At 40.2% G+C, this 23,438-nt stretch overlaps 1 protein-coding gene across 1 annotated transcript in view; it reads right to left on the reverse strand.

Moving 5' to 3' along the window:
- cnk (connector enhancer of ksr) overlaps nt 1-23,438 on the reverse strand; it is an 81,981-nt gene that overhangs the window by 54,964 nt on the left and 3,579 nt on the right. Inside the window, 6 exon segments of the mRNA XM_068394929.1 lie at nt 5,591-5,808; nt 7,992-8,120; nt 9,207-9,284; nt 11,943-12,111; nt 12,703-12,980; nt 13,745-13,908. Of these exon segments, the coding sequence (XP_068251030.1) occupies nt 5,591-5,808; nt 7,992-8,120; nt 9,207-9,284; nt 11,943-12,111; nt 12,703-12,980; nt 13,745-13,908 (1,036 nt within the window).

Genomic DNA, 23,438 nt, shown 5'->3' on the forward strand with positions numbered 1-23,438 from the left:
TAGCAGGACATCAAATGAACCAGTCCACTAGTGTCCGTTTCCGTCATATCTGAGACCCTCTTACTCAAAGCCCCAAGAGCCCAGTCTAAGAAATTAAACACCTCGAAGGCCCTGAACAGACCTTTAAGCAAATGATCAAACTCTGGAATGGACCACCAATTCTTCATTTTCCTTAAGGCAAGACGACGAGAAGCATCTACTAAACTTGAAAAATCCCCTTGGGCAGACGAAGGAAAACTCAAGCCCAACACTTCACCAGTCTCGTACCACACACTAGATTTAGAAGCTAACCTAGCGAGTGGAAAGGCAAAGGCCGTCTTGCCAAAAGATTTCTTAAGAGTCCAACCAGGAACCCATTAATTTCAAGGCCCGTTTAGAGGATCGAGAAAGAACCATCTTGGTATAAACTGGAACTTTGGTAGCTTTACCTAAGATGAACTCAGAAGGCGGAGAACGAGGGGCCACAGGAGTAAACTGATCCGGGAAAATTCCAGTAAGAATCAACATAAACTTGCGAAGATCCACAGCATGTTGATAATGCTTCTCCTCCTCATTCTCAGAGACTTCCTCAATAGGATCATCCTCATCCGACTTTTCCTCAAGTTCGTCTTCTGGCAGTGCAGCAACTGCTGCAGCCTGAACCGAAGGAACAAAGTCTGGATGGGACTGCCTGTCAAAGCCAACATCTGCATCCACCTGACGGGGAGAAGTCGAAGTAGATAGACGCGAAACATGGACGGGTAGACGATCTTCTTCAATAACAACTGCCTAGACCGCTGTTGAACAGAAAGACGCTTGGAATCAGAAGGCAACTGCCGAAGATCGCTGAGTGGACGCGAAGAGTCCAAACACTGTTGACGCGAACGATCAAAGCTGTCAAGATGTCGACGCTGAGAATCGATGTTTTGACGCGACGCGTCCACAAGTTGTTGACGCGGGCGATCCACTACTTCAAAACGTTGACGCGTCTTGTCCACTTGTCGACGCCGATGTTCTTCCACACGACCAGAAAGCGAAAACCGGTCAACCAAAACTCTCTGACGCGACTCATCAAAATCAACCTGGCGTTGGACACTATGAATGGGAGACCGCCTAAGCGATAACTCGTCAACACCAGAGACCATCGAACGCCTGTGCGATAACTGGTCTGACACCTGACGCCCAGACATACCGCCAACACCTGGTTGATAAGAATCCATCAACGACGAGAGTCGTTCCTTCATAGTCACAAGCATAGACCATTTAGGATCAACAGAACTCCCTAAAGGAATATTCGAACCAACGTCAGCACGTATTTCGGGAGAAGAAAGCCAATCTACAGTATATCATAATAGATAGAACACTGCTCAGTGTGGAAGCTTACCTGCACCAAACGCCCAATCCAGCAAATAACAGGATAACTAAAGTACCCCACCAAGAGAAAGGAGAAAAAAAAAAGGGGGGGGGGGGGGCAGACATGACCTCTTACCTTAGTCTAACATCACGACTATTATCTTATACAAAATTCTTCTTGTCCCATGAGCTAATTATGTAAAACATCCTGCTGAGCAGCTACCACAGTTCCCAGTGAAAACTTCTCCAAAGACTTGTGGGTATACTGCCAAAGACAGTAGGCTGTAAAGGTTGTCTGGCATTTCCAGACACTTAAGCTATGGTCAAGCAGTTCTTCTAGGAGAAGGACACTCAAAACTCAAACCACTGTTCTCTAGTGTCAAGTAGTGTCATAGCTTCTGTACCATGGCCTTTCACTGTCTTGGATTAAAGTTCTCTTGCTTGAGGGAACACTTGGGAATGCTGTTCTATCTTGTTTCTCTTCCTCTTGTTTTTATGAAGATTTTATAAACTACAGGTATATATAAAAAATCTAATTTAATGTTGTTACTGTTCTTAGAATGTTTTATTTTTACTCTTTATTACTTCTCTTGTATTTTTTATTTATTTCTTTGTTTCCTTTCCTCACTGAGCTATTTATCCTTGTTGGAGCCCTTAGGCTTATAGCATCCTGCTTTTCCAACTAGGGTTATAGCTTAGCATGTAATAATAATAATAATATTATTAATAATAATAATTAGTACTCGTGCCACTGACAAGTTGTTCTTAAAAGCTGCCCATATAAGAACGGAATCATCAGGATTTTCTACTGCTTGTGGATATGTCTTCTTGATAATTTCACAAAGCCAGAAGTAAATGGAGTTTCTTGATATATTCTTTCAAGTCCTGCCAGCACTTATGAAGAGATTTTGAATTTGCAGCCTAAAGGTACAGGTACAAGTACAGTACCCTATACAGAAGTGTTTAAGTGCCCTTACACGAAAAAGAAGGAAATCCTTCAGACTGTTGATCACATCCCGATGAGAAGAGACGGAAAAAGACTCAAACCAGTCATACTCAACAGTAGGGTTCTGGGTTTTTGCCAAGAACTCTGGAAAAAAGGTGAAAGAGACCCTTCCTCCATCCGTTGATATAAGATACGCCAAGAGAAAAACAGTCTTCTGAGTGAGGTCCTTATCTATTGCTTGTCATAGTGGTTTTTAAGGGGGCCTTTTAAGGCACCTAAGGACTGTGGTTTCATCACACACAGATGGTTTGGGTTCTCTTGACGAGCAAGACTGCTCAAAGCTCGTCATGAGCATCAAAAATTCCAACGATAAGGAAAGGTCCAAGATCTTCAATCAGAAGTCCTGACTGATGGGTGAGCAATAGCCTTTTATCACAGATACCAAGAGCTTTTCCTGACAAAGATAGACGACATAATTTGCAATCAACTTCAGTTAAACAGCCAAGAATGAACACTAAAAGCTAAAGTCAAAGTGGCATCTCAGTGAGCTGGTGAGGTAGCAGGGATTCCCTGCCACCACCAGTAATTACTGACACACCTCGTTATAACCTTAGCCAAGTTCCACCTAAAGACAAGGGCTAGTATTTTTGTAGTAACACTTGGTGTTTGTGCAATCCAATGTTATAAATAATGAATAAAGTTGAGCTGGGTTGTCATGTGTGTAAACCACATACGTCTTGATAATAACCTCTCCGTACCAGAAGGATTTGGAATTCTTGAAGACGTGAACTCTTCTCTGTCCTGTATTCACACAAAAAAACTTGGAGAGAGCCTCAATGGGATCAAGTCCTTCGTAGGTACCTTTCAAAGGCCCAAAGTACAGAATCAAGTATTTTCTGCTGACAATATGATCAAGACAGCAATGGCAAGAGATGTGATGTCCAAGGGACTGGATCCATAGGTTTTGGCTCTAAAATCCTTGGCAAACAACAGGCTAACTGAAGATCAGACCTTTGCAAGGGTAATGATGACCAAGAGGACATGAAGTTCATTTACTCTCTCAGAAGAGGTCAACGGTAGCAAGAACACAGTCTTCCTGGTGAGACCCTAAAGAGATCCTGTGCTGAGAAGGTTACACAGGTGTCTGGAAGAAATTGGACAGACTTGGCTAAATTACATCATCAAGTATGAAAGATCCCTACAATTACCATCATCTAGACCTTTGTCCCTAAGACTTGGGTTGGGGCTGATTTGTATTACTTGATATTTGAGATGGATCACAATAACTCTTGATGCAGGAAGAGTAAGAAGTCTGATATCAGGGACAAAGGCCTCAATTGTATAAGTAACACCACTGGTCACACCAAGAGGGTAACAGCTGAAGAAGCCTCTTTCGAAAAACCTTCCTCTCTCAGGGCAAGCTTAGTTGTCCTAGAGCCTCCAATCTGTAGTAAAACCTGTAGAAGTGAGGGTGTTTAAAGAGCTTCTTCTCTATCATTAAGTTCCTTGGGATGTCTATTACTATGTCTGGAAAGTCCAGGATCTACTTACCTAAGGTCACCATGGGGCAATGAGCATCATGCAAACTTTGCAGGCTGACCTGATGTTGAATGGTGGCAAGGCAAGCACCTCAAGGTAATCCCACTTCTTGAGCATAGTGTTCAAGCCCTTTACCCTCAGATTCAGTTATGGGGGTAGTATAGTTGTAGCCTGTGATTTTGAAAAGTTGCAAACAAATCTACTGTACTTTGAGATTCCCTAAAGGCCAAGCAGATGTTAGCATTGAGGAAAGACTCTCCATAGAAGGTTCTAGTTTCTCCAGCCTAGTGAGTCTGTAATAGTGTTGTCGGTGCCTAACACAAAACCATTAGCGCGATCATAACTTACTACATTCTTCTGCCTATCCGCAGATTTTCACTCCCATTTGGCACAGGTTTTCTGAGCGGGTATCTCGCTGGTTTTTGTTTTATGTTATGTTGGTGGTATTGTCTGCCAAGACCCAGACGTTTTGACCTTGTAAAGAGATCTCAAATAATAGGAGGCCTTAGGAGACCTAAAATTAAGGTCCATAGTTCTAACAATGAGAGGGGACTCTCCTCCTCCTACCAAAGGCCATCTGCTTACAAATAAGATGTATGAGTAACCTATCCTTTTTAGGATGCATCTGTAAATAACTATTATCCCTGGGTTATTCTAGATTAGAAGGACTAATATTGGCAAGTTATGAAGATCTTCCCATTACAGTATAATGGTCCAGACCTCCTAAACACTGAACTGGGAAGTTGTCCGGCATGACGGTTGCCTTCCAACTCCTTGTCACTTGGAATTAAAGGGAGCAAATCCTGAACTTGCTGAAAGGGATCAACTTTTACAATTAGAATGAATGCCCTATCATCTGCCAAATCTTTGCACTGGTGGGAGTTGGGATCATCTGAGAAGCAGACTTGAACCTCTCACTACTCTCCCTATAGAGCTTCACAGTCCCCTGGACAGTATCGATCTCCGATCTCCTTTCTCAGGTACACGAGTCAGGTGGAGAGTGACAGGTCTGATTTATCCCTGCTGATTTGCAGGCCCATTCAAAAGCACAGGATTATCATATCTCTGGCCAATAATTAACTTAAGGACAACAGAATCAACCAGTTATGCAAGTACGGATGGAACCAAACCCCACACTGTGGGACCACGAGGTCATTGCCATCACGATTCTTGTGAAAACCAGTGGTACCATTCCCAGATCAGAGCCTAGGCTCATAAACTGGAAGAATTTGTCCCACCAGATGAAGTGCAAGTACTTCCTCAATGACAGGTGTATGTGGACATGGAAGAAAGACTGATATAATCGTTTCTTGTCAAACAGAATTTATTCCTTTTCCAAAGATGATAAATTTCACTAGTTTCTCGAAATCAGCATGCATACAATCACTGATGAGAAACAGGCTATTTTTCATTTGATATTTCAACAACCAAGACCTCACCTGAAATTCTCATAATAATAATTAGAGGCTAACAGTTCCTTTTATCATTCTAATCAATTCAGATTTGACAGATAACTTGAAAACTAGGATTTATGCAACGTAAATTAACACTGTAAAGAAGACTTCTTGATGTCAAACTCAATTCTAGAAATCTTGTTCCAATTTTTTATACACATTAAAAAAATTAAATTTTTGTGCAAACCATATCAGCAATCAAATGTAAATTGGTGGACTGGTTAAACCCCTAGATACTAAAAATATTTTTGTATGTCTTCACCAATTGCATGAAACAAAAAATCTAAATGATTAACCTATAAAATATCTGTTTACTAACTTTGTCAATGGTAGGTTTGGAATACTATGAAGATCATAACGGTTTGTAGCCCCAACATAACTGGCCCAAGGAGAGTAAGTGCGTTTTTTACTGGGAAGACGAAAAGGTTTGAAGTATATTTGAGTGTTGGCATGTCGGGGTGGCTTCTTGATGGTCAAAATCACTTCTACCGGTGACTCCTGCATTATAGCTAATACCTTGTGAGGGTTCCATCCAACCTGCCAAATTAAAGTTCACACCTGAATTACATAGACAAAATATACTGTCGCATATCGTCACCCTCATAAACTAACTAACTAAGTTATTTTCTCCACTTGTTGGGAAATAGACAAAAACTTCTCATTTCTTAATTCTTAATATCATTGTATTGAGCTTCAATTAACAAATTCTAATTCACTAATTCTTCTGTTAAGAATTTGTGAATTGAAACTCATGACAATGATATAAAGAATTAGGAAATGAGAAGGTTTTTTTTTTTTATTTCCCAACAGGTGGAGAAAATGACTTAGGCAGTTAGTTTATGAGGGTGACGATATGATACTACATTATCAACCCACTGGCAAACAACTTACAGCTTGGAAGGTACTTCACAGAATCCTATCTTAGGACACTAGATGCATTGCTATTTACCTTTTACTTTACTTCCATTCTCTTTGGGATCTTCCCTCTTAGTTATCTGGGGTCACATCATAATGATTAGTAATATAAGCACGTCAACATAACACTGCAAATATCATGCAATGATATATTCAAGAGCTAATTCTAGCAGTACCAGCTGAACTCGGTTGAGTCCCTGGTTAGGCTGAAGGAACGTAGAGAGTAGAGGTCCCCTTTTTTGTTTTGTTTCATTTGTTGATGTCGGCTACCCCCCAAAATTGGGGGAAGTGCCTTTGGTATATGTATGTATGTAATTCTACAACTTTTCCCAATTGATTATACCCATAATTTAATGAATACAACTATATACTGTACCATTTTCCGTCGAGCTTCTACATTAAGTCTGAATTGTGAAATGCAAGAACTAAACCAATTAGGTTTCCTTAATACTGTACCTCTTGCTCCACCTATGTTTAAACAATCAGTATGGTACTGTAGATGTTACCAAAGCCATTAGCAAAACAAACACAAATTTCAGTCGAGTATCTACTAATATGTAAGAACTATGTTCGTTGCATTGCAGAATCATTCTCTGCTTTAGCAGCTAACGCAGGTGTGGAAGAAAGTATTCGGAGTTGGAGGGAGGACACTTACATTAAAATAATGGACTCAATTTGTAAAAATAAATAAAAAAGATTTTCAGAATTTTACAAGTTTGATGTATAAAAGAGAATTTCAGTCACTACTATACTCTCTCTCATGGTGTTGTGTCACATGTAGACAGGAAAAGCACAAAACTAAAATGACAAGTAGAAGGAAGAGATAAGATAATGATGCTAAAGAAGCCTATTCACCAGCTTCCTTTAAAAGCTATTACAGTATTAATTATGTCTATGACATAATGAATTAAGTTTTTAGATGGAATGAGGCTGAATCCTTGAGGCAATACCTAATCAAAGTAATGTCATTTCTCATAAGTGAAAAATTCAGATGAGGATACCGTACTAAAATAAAGTATATAGATGACAACAGATGGGAGAGCTAATTATGGTGGAAGAATACTTGTCTTAAAGGATTAGTCATAATCTAATAGTCAGGCCTTCTCCATCATGAGGCTCAATACTACACAGTATTCTAGATGTTTTATTCCAGCTGTGACCAAGTTGTAGAATGATCTTCCTAATCGGGTAGTTGAATCAGTAGAACTTCTAAATTTCAAACTTGCAGCAAATGTTTTTATGTTGAACAGGCTGACATAAGTTTTTTTATAGTTTACAATTGGCATATCTGTTTTGACGTTGTTACTGTTTTTAGAATAATCTATTGTTAATTTTTTCTCATCGTTTATTTATTTCCTTTCTTCACTGGGCTATTTTCCCTGTTGGAGCTCTCGGGCTTATAGCATCTCTCTTTTCCAACTAGGGTTGTAGCTTGGATAGTAATAATAATAATACTATTATCTAATGAATGACCATTCTCAAGTTGACATCTATAATTTGGGTGTCAGAGAATAAGAAATTGAATGTATGTGCATAGAATGTAAACGGGCCAAATAAAATTTAGGGCATTCATTATAAACAGAACAGAAATCAGGCACAATGGCATTCTCAACAAGATTATATAAGCTAAATGTATCTCATAACTATTTCAAACTTGCAGATTAAACTTTTTTTTTTTATTTTTTGCAAAATGGCTTGAACCATTCTAATTGAAATATGAACCATACAAATGACCTTTAAGAAGATAGCGTTTGATATAAAAGCAGTACTTTCAGCAACTGTTCAAAGAAAATCTCTCCACATACCACTGTTTGGTAGTTGACTTGAACAAGTTCATCCCCCTCTTCAAGTTTGCCACACTGATGAGCAGGGCTGAGGTTACGAACTCCGGACACTTGATGGATTCCATGGTATGATCCTTGTAACATTACTCCCTGGAAAATCATAGGTAGGAGTTTTTATTTTCACTGAGTGATCCATATGATACTAGCAGAGGAAAATTTCTGAGTGACCTGTATAAAACTGACGGAAAAATTTCTAACGCTAATTCTCAAAATAAAATATTTATGATTTGATGTTTTTTTTATCACATGGAATTTATGAGCTGATAACTTGATAGATCTAACAATAAACTTTCACAGAAAAGGGGTAATAAAATGAACCTAATAAGTGTTCATTTGGAGTTTCAGTAAGATGGTGTGAAGAGAGACTATTTACCACACAAATAATATTCTTTTGTATATAGATAAGTCCTAAATCATACTTAGATTATTTTAAAGACATTCTCTTCTATTTATGCATTAACATTACTGCATTTACAAGATTAACATTTTAAATATAAATGTAACAGTTCTTTCTCCTCAACATAAATCTTCCTATATAAACTTTACAAAGACGAATTTCAACACCAACTTATTGTGTTTATTTGTCTTGGGAATTAAAATTATGACGGAGGACCTAAAGTAACAACCACAAAACAGGAACAGTTAATATCTTGAATAAATGATTTCTTGAATGTGACAATATCAATCCCTAAGGTTGCGACATATTACTATTCTGGATGATCGAGAAGTCAAATATTGTATTCTACATTGAAATTTTAGTCATTGTTTTATGTTTTTTATTACTACTAACACATTCCTTTATATCATTACTGTACATGAATTTGCAAAATATTAAAAATAACACTAACTCATTCTCTATCATAAACCTGTACTCTGTCCAGGCTTATTTTTCTTTTTGTTTACAGATGATACAGAATTCAGAAAAATTTGTAAATTACCAGTAGATATAGAAAGAAAAATTTGTAAATTACCAGTAGATATAGAAAGAAAAATTTGTAAACTACCAGTAGATATAGAAAGAAAAATTTGTAAATTACCAATAGATATAGAAAGATTCACAAATCCATTCAAAAGTTTTTATTTTCACATATGCAAAAACTCTAAAGCTTCACTTCATTTATCTGTACGCAAGCAGAATGTTCCCTAAAGAGAGCTTACCCAAGAAAGTACACTTACCAATTCATCATCGGCTTTCTTTTTTATTGTGGCGATGTCCAACGTTGCAGGCTGAATTATTAGTGGGTCGTTATATTCCTGTGAAATATAATTCAAAGATGTCTCAAAGATGATAATTTACAATAAGGTTGTTATTAATTCCACAGTGTTTTGAATATACAAGTACAGTGATGCCTCAGGATACGAAAGTAATCCGTTCAGGATACGGTTTCGTATCCTGAGTCGCGTTTTACATGTAAATAGTCTAATCCGTTCCAAGCCTTACAAAAAGTCACCTTTTCTTTCATAAACACGCTAAACTGTAGTAATAAACATGCAATGCAGCCATTTCTATCATTCAATAATTAACCCAACCGTTAAAAACAGCCTAATCCATTCCAGAAACCAGCATGAGATTATTCAATAATGTAGTTATAGCCTAGTTATCCCCTCCAAGCCCTAAGAAAACGGTCCATTTTCTTTACTACTGTATAAAAGTTATGGTACTGTATGTAAAGCATTTGGATCAGTGAAGGTGTATTGTTACCTGTACACCTAAATTAAGGGTTGATACCCTGAAAAAAAAAAGGTACTGTACTCTCGGCGACGAGTTGGGATCTCGTAAGCTTTTCGTATCCTGAAAATTTTTTCGTATACTGGGGCAGAAAAATCTTTGTATCGCTTTTCGTATCCTGAATTTTTCGTAAGCAGAAACTTTCGTATCCAGAAGTATCACTGTACTTGCTGAAAACATTTTACAATTTGTTCCAACATCCATCATTGCTAAAATGCAAAGCAAAAAAGTTTATTACTTCAGCACTCGAACATCAAATGGTAAAAGATATCTTCCCTATAAAAGCATTTCTTTGGCTATTGAAAAGTTCAGTACCAGGAAAAAATCACTTCAGTTTAAAATTTGCTGAATGATACAAATGATCATGAAATACACTGTAGTGTGGTTAAGCCTTATTTTGATGATGATATTGGGAAAAACAAACTTTTAAATCTCATTCGGATATTCTACAATGTCTTATGGCATAATCTTCAAATTTGTATAAAACCTTTCTCTTCCTGATCAATGATTTTAAGAAAATAAAATCTTCCTAATGCAAAAGAAGGTTTAAGACACCAAATAGTTACTCTTTCTAAAGGAGCAAATAACTTATTGTGATCTGCAAAACAGTAATAAAAACATTCACTGAAAGTATTGCCAGTAACTTCAAGTGGTCAACATTATTATTTACAAATACAGAAATTGTACAGAAATACATACAGCACAGAAGAAGCTTTCACTATACATAAGGTTCCAACTAAAGCATGCATGTATTCAATTTGTAATCCTTCTCTCTTACAAGACACCATCCCTAAAATGGGTGACACCAGATAGAAAAAAAAAACATTTTAGTAACTACCACATTCATTTTTCATATCTTATAACTACCAAAGGAATGATTCAGCACCTGTGCAGAAAACTTCCACATCAACAGTTTCTTGAATCTATAAAATATAAAATTATATCTATCAAAGAAAGTCATGAACTTTAGCATGAAATCCATTAAATACCCATAAAAGTGACGGTCACAATGATAGCTTTGAATTTATACCGTTATCTACAGACTTAAGGGAAAGCTAAAATAGTACTTACACTATTATATGGTTACTGCAGATGCAGAAGATAATTTTGGCCAATTAGTGACAGAATTTGGAAGGGTGTGTGAGAGAAGGAAGTTGAGAGTTAATGTGGGTAGGAGTAAGGTTATAAGATGTACGAGAAGGAAAGGTGGTGCGAGGTTGAATGTCATGTTGAATGGAGAGTTACTTGAGGAGGTGGATCAGTTTAAGTACTTGGGGTCTGTTGTTGCAGCAAATGGTGGAGTGGAAGCAGATGTACGTCAGAGAGTGAATGAAGGGTGCAAAGTAATGGGGGCAGTTAAGGGAGTAGTAAAAAATAGAGGGTTGGGCATGAATGTAACGAGAGTTCTGTATGAGAAAGTGATTGTACCAACTGTGATATATGGATCGGAGTTGTGTGGAATGAAAGTGACGGAGAGACAGAAATTGAATGTGTTTGAGATGAAGTGCCTAAGGAGTATGGTTGGAGTATCTCAAGTAGATAGGGTTAGGAACGAAGTAGTGAGGGTGAGAATGGGTGTAAGAAATGAGTTAGCAGCTAGAGTGGATATGAATGTGTTGAGGTGGTTTGGCCATGTTGAGAGAATGGAAAATGGCTGTCTGCTAAAGAAGGTGATGAATGCAAGAGTTGATGGGAGAAGTACAAGAGGAAGGCCAAGGTTTGGGTAGATGGATGGAGTGAAGGAAGCTCTGGGTGATAGGAGGATAGATGTGAGAGAGGCAAGAGAGCAAGCTAGAAATAGGAATGAATGGAGAGCGATTGTGACGCAGTTCCGGTAGGCCCTGCTGCTTCCTCCGGTGCCTTGGATGACCGCGGAGGTAGCAGCAATAGGGGATTCAGCGTTATGAACTCTGTGGTGGATTACGGGGGAGGGTGGGCTGTGGCACCCTAGCAGTACCAGCCAAACTTGGTTGAGTCCCTTGTCAGGTGGGAGGAGCGTAAAGAGGAGAGGTCCCCTTTTTTATTTCATTTGTTTGATGTCGGCTACCCCCCAAAATTGGGGGAAGTGCTTTGGTGTATGTATGTATGTAACTGGAAAATGAGAGGGGACACTCAAATATACAAAACTAAACCCATGGAACAACAAACAAGAATTTAGTCCGATAGGCTATGCATGAACTAACCTGAATAATCTTGTCCGATATTTGAGCAAATTTGTGGCATGACTGCGATATGACTGTGGCTTGATTTTCCGCAAACATATCACGTTGAGCAATGGTGGCCAGTTTTATGCTTAATTCTACCATGCTATTCTTCAAGCAATCATACTGCTCCACCCCAGCAAAAGGTTGTCTGGAATTAGAAAAACAATTTTTCCTTCCCATCCAATAGGAGTAGATTTATTACAATAATATATGCATAACAAAATTATTTTGTAAAAAATGCTTGGGCAGAATTTAAAAATATATTGGTATTTGATTACTACATTCTAAAACTGTACTATTTTCCTTAATAGTCTTAGATATCAATGCTGTTATTGGTATATTGCAAGACCCGTTAATGATTTACTACTTTCAATTGACTTTTAAGGAGTCATTGGTCTATATAATTCTTCAATGTGATCAGATTGTTTCCCAAAACCAATACAAATTTTTTAGACATATCTGATATAAATCTAATTACAATAAATATAAATTTTTAAAGAAGGAACTGAACAAGAGTATGAATCAATCAGTTTCACAGATGAAAAACTATACGGCTTCAAATCTGACTACCTGTATACAGTAGTTCAAGGTTATTTGCCCCCACTTCTGAAGAAGTATCAACCTAGAGGTAACTTGATATATGCTTGTAAAGTAACAATTTACTTGCAATTTGTTATTTTTATGTCATCATAACCCTCATTAACTCTAATTATAAATTACAGCCTATAAACTTTCTTACCTGTTTAGCCATGACACTAGCCCTTTCACCGATGACAGTACATCGGACACGCCAGCAATGATGGATGTCGATACTCTTTCCTGCTTCTTCTTCTCTTTTTCTCCGTTACGGTCAATCCTATTGTCATCATCCTCTTCCCCATCTTCGTCTTCTCCTGCACTTCCGCATCCACCATTCCTGTTCGACGTAACCACACGCAAATCATTGTAAATGCTTCTGGCTTTGGAACTTAAGCGTAGGGCCAAGTACTGTACATTCTCCTGGTATAGCTGATAGTGCTGAAATTAAGAGAAAAATATAACCTAATACTGTAAGCATGCAGTATAATACTGTACTAACTGTATTATGTACAGTAAAGAATTCATACAAATGACAAGAAAATTTCATCACTCACACTTGCCCTTCCAAAGTAAATTTGAAAATGGGTTGGTGATATACTACAGAAACGGTTAAGGTGAAACTTGATCATGGAAAACTCGCCAAGTTCCAATCAAGAAAACTTAATAACAACACAAAAGTTTGCCCCATTCAATGATCTGGTGAGGGAAGCACCCAAACTATTACATTAGTAAATCCACTTCAAAATTAAACAAATATCTTCTATGTCACTCATGGAAGGTGCTCTTTTCAACCACTTAACCCTTTTCCCCCCAAAGGACGTACTGGTACGTTTCACAAAACCCATCCCTTTACCCCCATGGACGTACCGGTACGTCCTTGCAAAAAAATGCTATAAACATTTCTTTTTTCATATTTTTGATAATTTTTGAGAAAATTCAGGCACTTTCCAAGAGAATGAGACCAACCTGACCTCTCTATGACCAAAATTAAGGCTGTTAGAGAAATTTAAAAAATATATACTACAAAATGTGCTGGGAAAAAAATAACCCCCTGGGGGTTAAGGGTTGGAAATTTCCAAAGAGCCTGGGGGTAAAAGGGTTAATGCAACAACATGGACAAACAACGAATACGGAGGAAATCAAGTATGTGAACCTCAGGTAGGATTCATAGAAATAATTGTACTATACTGTATATTACTTACTATATTTCTGAGCAGTTCCACACCCTGGAGGATTATCTCTTGATGCCCAATTTTTGTAACATCTAATGATGGAAGTTCATCGGGAGTTAACTGAAGGAGCCTCTTCCCATCAACTTGATTGTTGACAAAGTAATGAATGTACGGTAAAATGACGTCATCAAGGCCTGAAAAACAAAGATATTGTAAACAACATAACTGATAGTTACAGTACAATACTGTATAGTATTTCTGAAAATAAACATCTACTCTGTGGAATTCCTGGTAATCTACTTCTCTACTTTGTTACTTCATAGCTAAACAATTTAAATTTAACATTAGGAATCTAATGGAAAAATCAAAATAAAGTGCACATACTGTACATGGCTCACTTAATTTGATATCTAAATTTAATCAGGTAACTATGATGCAGTCCTATCTGACGCAAGCCTCAACTTAATTGAAATTTAATTGAGGCTAACGTAGCCATTACGTCAGTCATAGATTTAAAATACAAAAACAGGAACGATGGAAAAGTCGTCAAAACATGCCAGAAGGAAATGACAATATGGTTGTCCCATAGCCATCCACGACCAAGTGCCTTGTCATTACTAGAATCAGTTGGAAAACTTTCATGCCACCATCAAAGCAACGAGCAACTTGTCTTAGTAGCATTGATGTCAATCAACTATGCCTACCCCCAAGCCCCTTGCTATTAGATTGGACACACAAGTAGCTACTCATTCACCTTTCCTGGACCTTTCTACTAACGATCTGTGGCTGTTGAACTCTGCCTAAGATAATATCTGCTTTGTCAAGTCTCTAAGAGGCCCTCCTAACATTCCTGAGTCTCCATACACCCCTGGTAAAAGGGTACAACTCTAAACACTCCCAGGGGCTGATGATCCTCAAGGAGGCCCGACAAAGAAAGGGACTGAAGATCTGTGACCTTCATTATAACTCCTGTGCATTATTTCCAAAAATGACCGTCTTCAACTTAGAAAGAACTCTGACAAAATGATTGGCCACTCCAGATTTTATGACTAAAAACTAAAATGATTACGAGTTACTAGGGAAGTGATATAGTTTTTTGCAAGGTCTTGGAAAGTCAGGATTACGATCACCCAATGGTAGACCCTTATTTCTCATTGACAGACCCATGCCTGTAAAAGAAAAACTAAATTATGTCTTTTTGTTTTTAAGATTATTTGTATAAGCATTTCTCAAAAGAAAGGCTTGGCATCCTTAGAACTAACAGGAATGGATCATTGATGGTATCAATGTGGTTTTGGTAGATGTGGCCAAGTCTCTGTAGTCCTCAGTCATGACTTAGGCTATGATATTTCTCTCCTTGAGAAAAGCCTCAATCGTTAATACCTTTATAACAGTGTAATAACCGACAACTATTATCCTGAAAAAGAGATCCAGTGAACTTGTACCTCTCAAGAATTTTTTCTCCCACTCATTTGCATGAGTTGTGGTACGGCCACTCCTTTTAATATTTTCCTTTCTCAAAGTCCTAGGTTTGGAAGCTAAGCAAAAAGCTCACCTCTGCTAACACAAAAGCTACAATCCTCAACATCAGCAACTTCTACATAACCTCTTCCTCACCAGCCTTGCACTACACATTGCTTTAAATCCAGATGCCATTATTCCCCTTACAGCAGTCAGGTCACTCGGCATAGAGTAATTCTCAGCAAAAGGGGTCAGTTTCAGTCAATCTCGAAGTCAAGGGGGATGCTGCTGATGAGGATATCCTTGCTCATCCAGCTATACCTTTGCCAGATTGGGCTCTTCTCCATGGATATTGGATTTTGTAAAAGGATACATAAGTAGGGCTGGGGTTCCTTAAGAGTCTTACAATATTGTTATCCTAGAATCTAGACAGTTACCTTCTCTTTCTAATGAAAGGTCCTCCCCTATCAAGGAATGCCTCTCATTTGACAGATGTACTGTAGGGCCGAGAAGGAAATTGCCTCCATTGCACGACTTGAAATGTTGCACTGTAATTGTTCAGTGGCCACTTTCCTCTTGGTATGGGTGGAAGAAACTCTTTAGCTATGGTAAGCAGCTCTTCTAGGAGAAGGAAAATAAAAAATCAAACCATTGTTCTCTAGTCTTGGGTAGTGCCATAGCCTCTATACCATGGTCTTCCACTCTCTTGCTTGAGATTACTAGGCTATTTTCCTTGTTGGAGCCCATTGGCTTACAGCATTCTGCTTTTCTAACTAGGGTTGTAGCTTAGCAAGTAATAATAATAATAAGACGCCTTAAAAGGAATGCTTTTGTAATGAAATATGAGTTCCATAAAAGCATTTACTCTTGATGTCCCAAACCTACGAAATAACTTAGGACAGTAGTGCGTCCCTTCTTTAAAAGATGATGTTCTCCCAAATATCAGCACACTGGTGTGCTAAGAAGTATATGGCCTTGTCTAAAAAGAGTACTAGCTCCATAAATTCCTTGTGACCTGCTTCATTCTTCAAAGTTCCTCTCAATTATGAAGAGCAGAATGGCCCCAGACCTCCGGCCCATTCAGTTAAGTGCACTTAGGGTCGCCATCACCGACTAGAAAGGCCGACGGTTCTGAGCCCAGCGGCACTGTAGTCAATCCAGCAAGACTTGCCAAATTTGGTTCTACTGACAAGGGAGACGGGTAAGATAAACTCAGGTAAGTAGTATTTACATTTGTTGAGTTTTGGCTGGAGGGATATTCTTAATAGATAGGGAAAGCTCACTCCAAAATCAAACCACTGTTCTCTAGTATTGGGTAGTGCCATAACCTCTGTACCATGGTCTTCCACCGTCTAGGGGTACAGTTCTCTTGCTTAAGGGTACACTCGGGCTCACTATTCTATCTTATTTCTCACTATATATATATATATATATATATATATATATATATATATATATATATATATGTATATATATATATATATTATATATATATATATATGATCAGCACCCAAGGCCCCTCTCCACCCAAGCTAGGACTTTGGTGAGCCAGACAATGGCTGCTGAAGACTCAGCAGATAGACCTATAGGCTCCCCCATACTTCCTATCCTTAGCACACAAGAATGGTGAGGTGGCAACAACAAAAGGAACTAACGAGTTTGAGCGGGATTCAAACCCCACACTGGCATTCACCGCATGGCCACCACAACCCCCAAACATGATACTCCGATAGTTTGCCTACTCTGTTCATTTTCCTAATCGAACTAGAGACTTTTAGAAAAGAAGATACTGATTCTGGGTTATCGTGGCTTTGATCCGGAGTCTCAGAGTCACTCACTTGATCGGGTGCCTGCCCCTTCTGTCCTACGGGAAATGAAGGCTGTTCAGGAGTCCTCTGTTCCTGAGGGAGGGTGGAGCTCTTTGAGATTGGGTTGAAGGCACTGGGGAGAAGATCAGTGTAATTTCTAATTGTTCTCTTCTCCTTTGGGAAAAAGACGAAATGTCCTAATCGCCATTATTTCTCGTCACAATTCCAGGTGATCATTCCTGCCTTAAATCATTCCTGATTTATGACATCAATAGCAAGAATCTCAATCGGAACTCAGGACAATAGGGATGGCATAATCCATTATAGTCTCTTAATCTTTCATTCCCTTACAAGATGGCGACTGGAAATCCAAATATTTTTCTCGCTGATCATCCACATTTTGCCGATGATCTCTTGGTGATTATAACATGGACAAGAAATTACCACTAGAATGACAAGCACGTGACCACTTTTCTGCATATTGGCGATCAGTCACATGGCTCGCCGTTGGCTCCTCTTCATGTTCATATTGGCGACCAGACTCGTGCCTCTCTTGGGTCTGCCCTTCTCAATATTGACAATATGTCACATCGTACCCTTTATTGTTGCGACAATCATTGTGGCAAAAGACCTTCTTTTGACAATCTTTCCTGCTTTACTTCTTACTCCTCCCTGTCCCTGGAAAGCATACAATCCCAATGCCTTCGAGGTAGGTTTAATGTCGTACCCGGTGTAGTTGGTTTGTTTCCATCCCCTGTTCTTGAAGCAGAGGAATAAGGAGGAGCTATTGGGAAAGAGAAAGTTGGAAGTAGCAGTGATGGGAGAGTTGAGAGAGGATTTGGAGAAAGAGATTCACTAACTCCCTGTCATCCCGAATAGTATATTTCTATAATTTTTTGAAGTTTTCTAAGGATGGAGCCTTATTCCAACCAAAAGATGATCCCAACTCCCCTGACAACTCTTTGTTAATTGCAGACAGTGGATCTTCTTGTATTCTCTCTAAAAATTAGTGTGCAATGTGGGAGATTTTCTTTCTAAACATGTGCGAAGCTGTAGATGAAAATCATACTCCAATGAATTAGGTTTGAATATTTTGGAAGGAGAATACCCATCTTCTTCAACTTCATATTCCTTTTTCTATACATGACCCATTGTTTGGTAAGCCATGTCCAGCATTCGGCATTACTGACTGTGTGAAGGTTCCACATAATGTTTAATCAGGAAATTCTTACAAATCTTTACCCTATTCCACAGACAAAGCCACATTTTTAACCATTCTTTATTTGCCACAATTTCGGAACACAACGAAGGAGGCCGTTGCCCAACACCAACCAAAAAAGAACCGAGGAAGTAAAGTCTTTTAACACACACACAATTGTTTTTAAGGTTGGATGCAACGAAAGCTAAACTTTCTCATTATGAAATGGCAAGGGGTTTGCATTTAAGTATGAATAAATAATCATTATAAGCAAAAACTCTATGTTGGCGATAAAAGTTTTATAAAGCGATTCGGAATATATTTCATCATATATGAGGGTAGTTTTAAGTGTTATATACACCTGATTATCCTTACTACTTTTTTTACATTATATGTACTGTATCTAGAGGATTGTTACTCATGACACAAACTATGTTTTCCCAAACAGTCAGGGAGCGACTTAAACTAATCTCCTAATTTAGAAAGTTGTAATAATCTTTTTTCATAGATTATACCAAACCAATAATCCTGGTTTCCACCTATTGCTCGAACCCCCATTGTTGTAAAGGTAGTAGGTTGGCCTGGGCACCAACCGCCCGCTGAGATACTACCGCTAGAGAGTTATGGGGTCCTTTGACTGGCCAGACAGTACTACATGGGGCCCTTCTCTCTGGTTACGGTTCTTCCCCTTTGCCTACACAGACACCGAATAGTCTGGCCTATTCTTTACAGATTCTTCTCTGTCCTCATACACCTGACAACACTGAGATTGCCAAACAATTCTTCTTCACCCAAGGGGTTAATTACTGCACTGTAATTGTTCAGTGGCTACTTTCCTCTGGGTAAGGGTAGAAGAGACTCTTCAGCTATGGTAAGCAGCTCTTCTAGGAGAAGGACATTCCAAAATCAAACCATTGTTCTCTAGTCTTGGGTAGTGCCATAACCTCTGTACCATGGCCTTCCACTGTCTTTGGTTAGAGTTCTCTTGCTTGAGGGTACACTCGGCACACTTCTATCTAGTTTCTCTTCCTCTTGTTTTGTTTAAGTTTTTATAGGAAATATGTTATTTTCATTAGTAAAATAAATTTTTGAATATACTTACCCGATAATCATGTAGCTGTCAACTCTGTTGCCGACAGAAATCTACGGTAGGGATACGCCAGCGATCGCTATACAGGTGGGGGTGAACACCACAGCGCCATCTGTGGTCAGGTACTCTAGTACTTCTTGTCAACACCACCTCAATTTTTTCCTCGGTCCACTGGTTCTCTATGGGGAGGAAGGGTGGGTCAATTAAATCATGATTATCGGGTAAGTATATTCAAAAATTTATTTTACTAATGAAAATAACATTTTTCAATATTAATCTTACCCGATAATCATGTAGCTGATTCACACCCAGGGTGGTGGGTGGAGACCAGCATACATGTTAACACAGAAGCTAAGTATCCCGTATTTTATTTTATTAGTTATTCAAAAATAACATAAAATAAATAAGTACCTGGTAAGGAAGACGACTTGAACCATTACTCTGCCTTTATTAAGTACGTCTTTCTTACTGAGCGTAGCGGTCCTCTTAGGATGCTGAACGACTCTTAGGTGCTGAAGTATAAAGGGCTGCAACCCATACTAAAGGACCTCATCACAACCTTTAACCTCGGCGCTTCTCAAGAAAGAATTGACCACCCGCCAAATCAACAAGGATGTGGAAGGCTTCTTAGCCAACCGTACAACCCATAAAAAGTATTCAAGAGAAAGGTTAAAAAGGTTATGGGATTATGGGAATGTAGTGGCTGAGCCCCCGCCTACTACTGCATTCGTTGCTACGAATGGTCCCAGGGTGTAGCAGTTCTCGTAAAGAGACTGGACATCTTTGAGATAGAATGATGCGAACACTGACTTGCTTCTCCAATAGGTTGCATCCATAACACTCTGCAGAGAACGGTTCTGTTAGAGGGCCACTGAAGTAGCCACAGCTCTCACTTCATGTGTCCTTACCTTCAGCAAAGCAAGGTCTTCTTCCTTCAGATGAGAATGTGCTTCCCTAATCAGGAGCCTGAATAGGTAAGAAACTGAGTTCTTAGACCTTGGAAGAGAAGGCTTCTTGATAGCCCACCATAAGGCTTCTGATTGTCCTCGTAAAGGTTATGACCTTTTTAGATAGTACCTAAGAGCTCTAACTGGGCAAAGTACTCTCTCCAGTTCGTCCCCCACCAAGTTGGACAGGCTTGGGATCTCGAACGACTTAGGCCAAGGACGTGAAGGAAGCTCGTTTTAGCAAAAACCCGAGCTGCGAGGAACATGTAGCCGTTTCAGATGTGAAAACTATGTTCCTGCTGAAGGCGTGGATCTCACTTACTCTTTTAGCTGTTGTCAAGCACACGAGGAAAAGAGTTTTTAATGTGAGGTCCTTAAAAGAGGCTGATTGGAGAGGTTCAAATCTTGATGACATAAGGAACCTTAGGACCACGTCTAGATTCCAGCCTGGAGTGGACAACCGACGTTCCTTTGAGGTCTTAAAAGACCTAAGGAGGTCCTGTAGATCTTTGTTGGTGGAAAGATCCAAGCCTCTGTGGCGGAAAACCGCTGCCAACATACTTCTGTAACCCTTAATCGTAGGAGCTGAAAGGGATCTTACGTTCCTTAGATGTAACAGGAAGTCAGCAATCTGGGTTACAGTGGTACTGGATGAGGAAACTGCATTGGCCTTGTACCAGCTTCGGAAGACTTCCCCTTTAGACTGATAGACTCTGAGAGTGGATGTCCTCCTTGCTCTGGCAATCGCTCTGGCTGCCTCCTTCGAAAAGCCCCTAGCTCTTGAGAGTCTTTCGAAAGTCTGAAGGCAGTCAGACGAAGAGCGTGGAGGTTTGGATGTACCTTCTTTACGTGAGGTAGACGTAGAAGGTCCACTCCTAGAGGAAGAGTCCTGGGAATGTCGACCAGCCATTGCAGTACCTCTATGAACCATTCTCTCGCGGGCCAGAGCGGAGCCAACCAACGTCAGCCGTGTCCCTTTGCGAGAGGCGAACTTCTGAAGTACCCTGTTGACAATCTTGAACGGCGGGAATGCATACAGGTCGAGATGGGACCAATCCAGCAGAAAAGCATCCACGTGAACTGCTGCTGGGTCTGGAATCGGAGAACAATACAACGGGAGCCTCTAGGTTATCGAGGTAGCGAACAGATCTATGGTTGGCTGACCCCACAGGGCCCAAAGTCTGCTGCAAACATTCTTGTGAAGGGTCCACTCTGTGGGGATGACCTGACCCTTCCGGCTAAGGCGATCTGCCATGACATTCATATCGCCCTGAATGAACCTCGTTACCAGCGTGAGCTTTCGATCTTTTAACCAGATGAGGAGGTCCCTTGCGATCTAGAACAACTTCCACGAATGAGTCCCTCCCTGCTTGGAGATGTAAGCCAAGGCTGTGGTGTTGTCAGAGTCCACCTCCACCACCTTGTTAAGCTGGAGGGACTTGAAGTTTATCAAGGTCAGATGAACCGCCAACAGCTCCTTGCAATAGATGTGAAGTGTCCTTAGCTCCTGATTCCATGTTCCCGAGCATTCCTGTCCGTTCAAAGTCGCACCCCAGCCCGTGTCTGATGCGTCAGAGAAGAGACGGCGGTCGGGTTTCTGAACAGCCAAAGGTAGACTTCCTTGAGAAGAAAGCTGTTCTTTCACCACGTGAGAGTAGACCTCCTCTCTTCGGAAACAGGAACTGAGATCGTCTCTAGCGTCATGTCCTTTATCCAGTGAGCCGCTAGATGATACTGAAGGGGGGGAGGTGGGGTCTCCCTAACTCGATGAACAGTGCCAGCGATGAAAGTGTCCCTGTTAGACTCATCCACTACCTGACTGAGCATCGGTTCCTTCTCAGCATGCTCTGGATGCAATCTAGGGCTTAGTATATCTTTGGGGCCGACGGAAAAGCCCGAAAAGCTCGACTCTGAAGATCCATACCCAGGTAGACAATGGTCTGGGATGGGACGAGCTGGGACTCCTCAAAATTGACCAGGAGGCCCAGTTCCTTGGTCAGATCCATAGTCCATCTGAGAATCTCCAGACAGCGACGACTTGTGGGAGCTCTTAAAAGCTAGTCGTCTGACGGAGCCGGACACAAGATCATGGTACTGCTGCACAGTCTGTGAACTGTCAACCATGGGGAAGCGAGGAAGTACAGTGACAACCCGAAGCTGTCTAGACTGTCTGGGTCGTACAGACAACTCCTTATCGGGTTGCTGAGGTTGCCGCACTGCGTCACAACAAGACACTTCTGCTGGTTGTTGAACGTCTTCCCAGTGACACACTGACTCCGTAAACAAAAAATCCTCTAACAAGGACTAAGCTTGGACTGCATGTCTTGCAACACAGCTCAAGGTCTATGGGAGCAGGTGTGGTAACAGACGGGGTTAGCGACTGAAGTGGAACCATTACCCTCCCTGGAAGCATGCTATGCTTAAATAAAAGTCCATAGGAGGCTAAGCAGCTAAAGGCTCCTCTCCAAATGACAGAGTCCTCAAGGGAAAATCAGAAGGAGGGAGAATAGCACTTTCTCATCTACAGGAACCATATCCGAGAAAAGCTAAGTTCTCTCAGTGAGGGTTTCACTGGTGCAAAAGCAGCAGACTAGAAGGCAACGTTATGAAACTGCTAGACAGTCTAGTGAGTTGGCAACAACCAAAGATGTGTGACTGAGAAGCATGCGGTAAGGTATGCAGAGCATGCTGTATGTACAGCATGCTGTAAGGTAAGCAGAGCATGTTGCATGGCGTGCGGCTTATGCTGCATGGGATGAGGCTCATGCTGCATGGGATGAGGCTCATGCTGCATGGTATGAGACTCATGCTGCATGGGATGAGGCTCAAGCTGCAAGGGATGAGGCTTATGCCGCATGCGTTGAGGAGGATGCCGCATAGTATGAGGCTCCTGCCTCATGGGTTGAGGCGGTTGCCGCATAGCATGAGGCTTTTGCCTCATGGTTTGAGGAGGATGCCGCATAGCATGAGGCTCCTCATAAGCATGAGGCTGCCTCATGGGTAGAGGAGGATTTTTTAAAGAAATCTGAACCTGACACTAATCTAGCTGTCCGAGGATTTACCTGGTGAGACATCAGTCTCTTTACCAGCGAGTTTTACCAGATTTCCCCGGGCCACCACGTGACACAATTGGTAGTAATTCATTCAAATTACCCCTAATGAGTCAATATGGATAAATATCAACACAATATCGTGTTCAAATAGAAATAAATTTCTACCT

The sequence above is a fragment of the Palaemon carinicauda genome, chromosome 20 (assembly GCF_036898095.1).
Source record: "Palaemon carinicauda isolate YSFRI2023 chromosome 20, ASM3689809v2, whole genome shotgun sequence".
Taxonomy (NCBI): domain Eukaryota; kingdom Metazoa; phylum Arthropoda; class Malacostraca; order Decapoda; family Palaemonidae; genus Palaemon; species Palaemon carinicauda.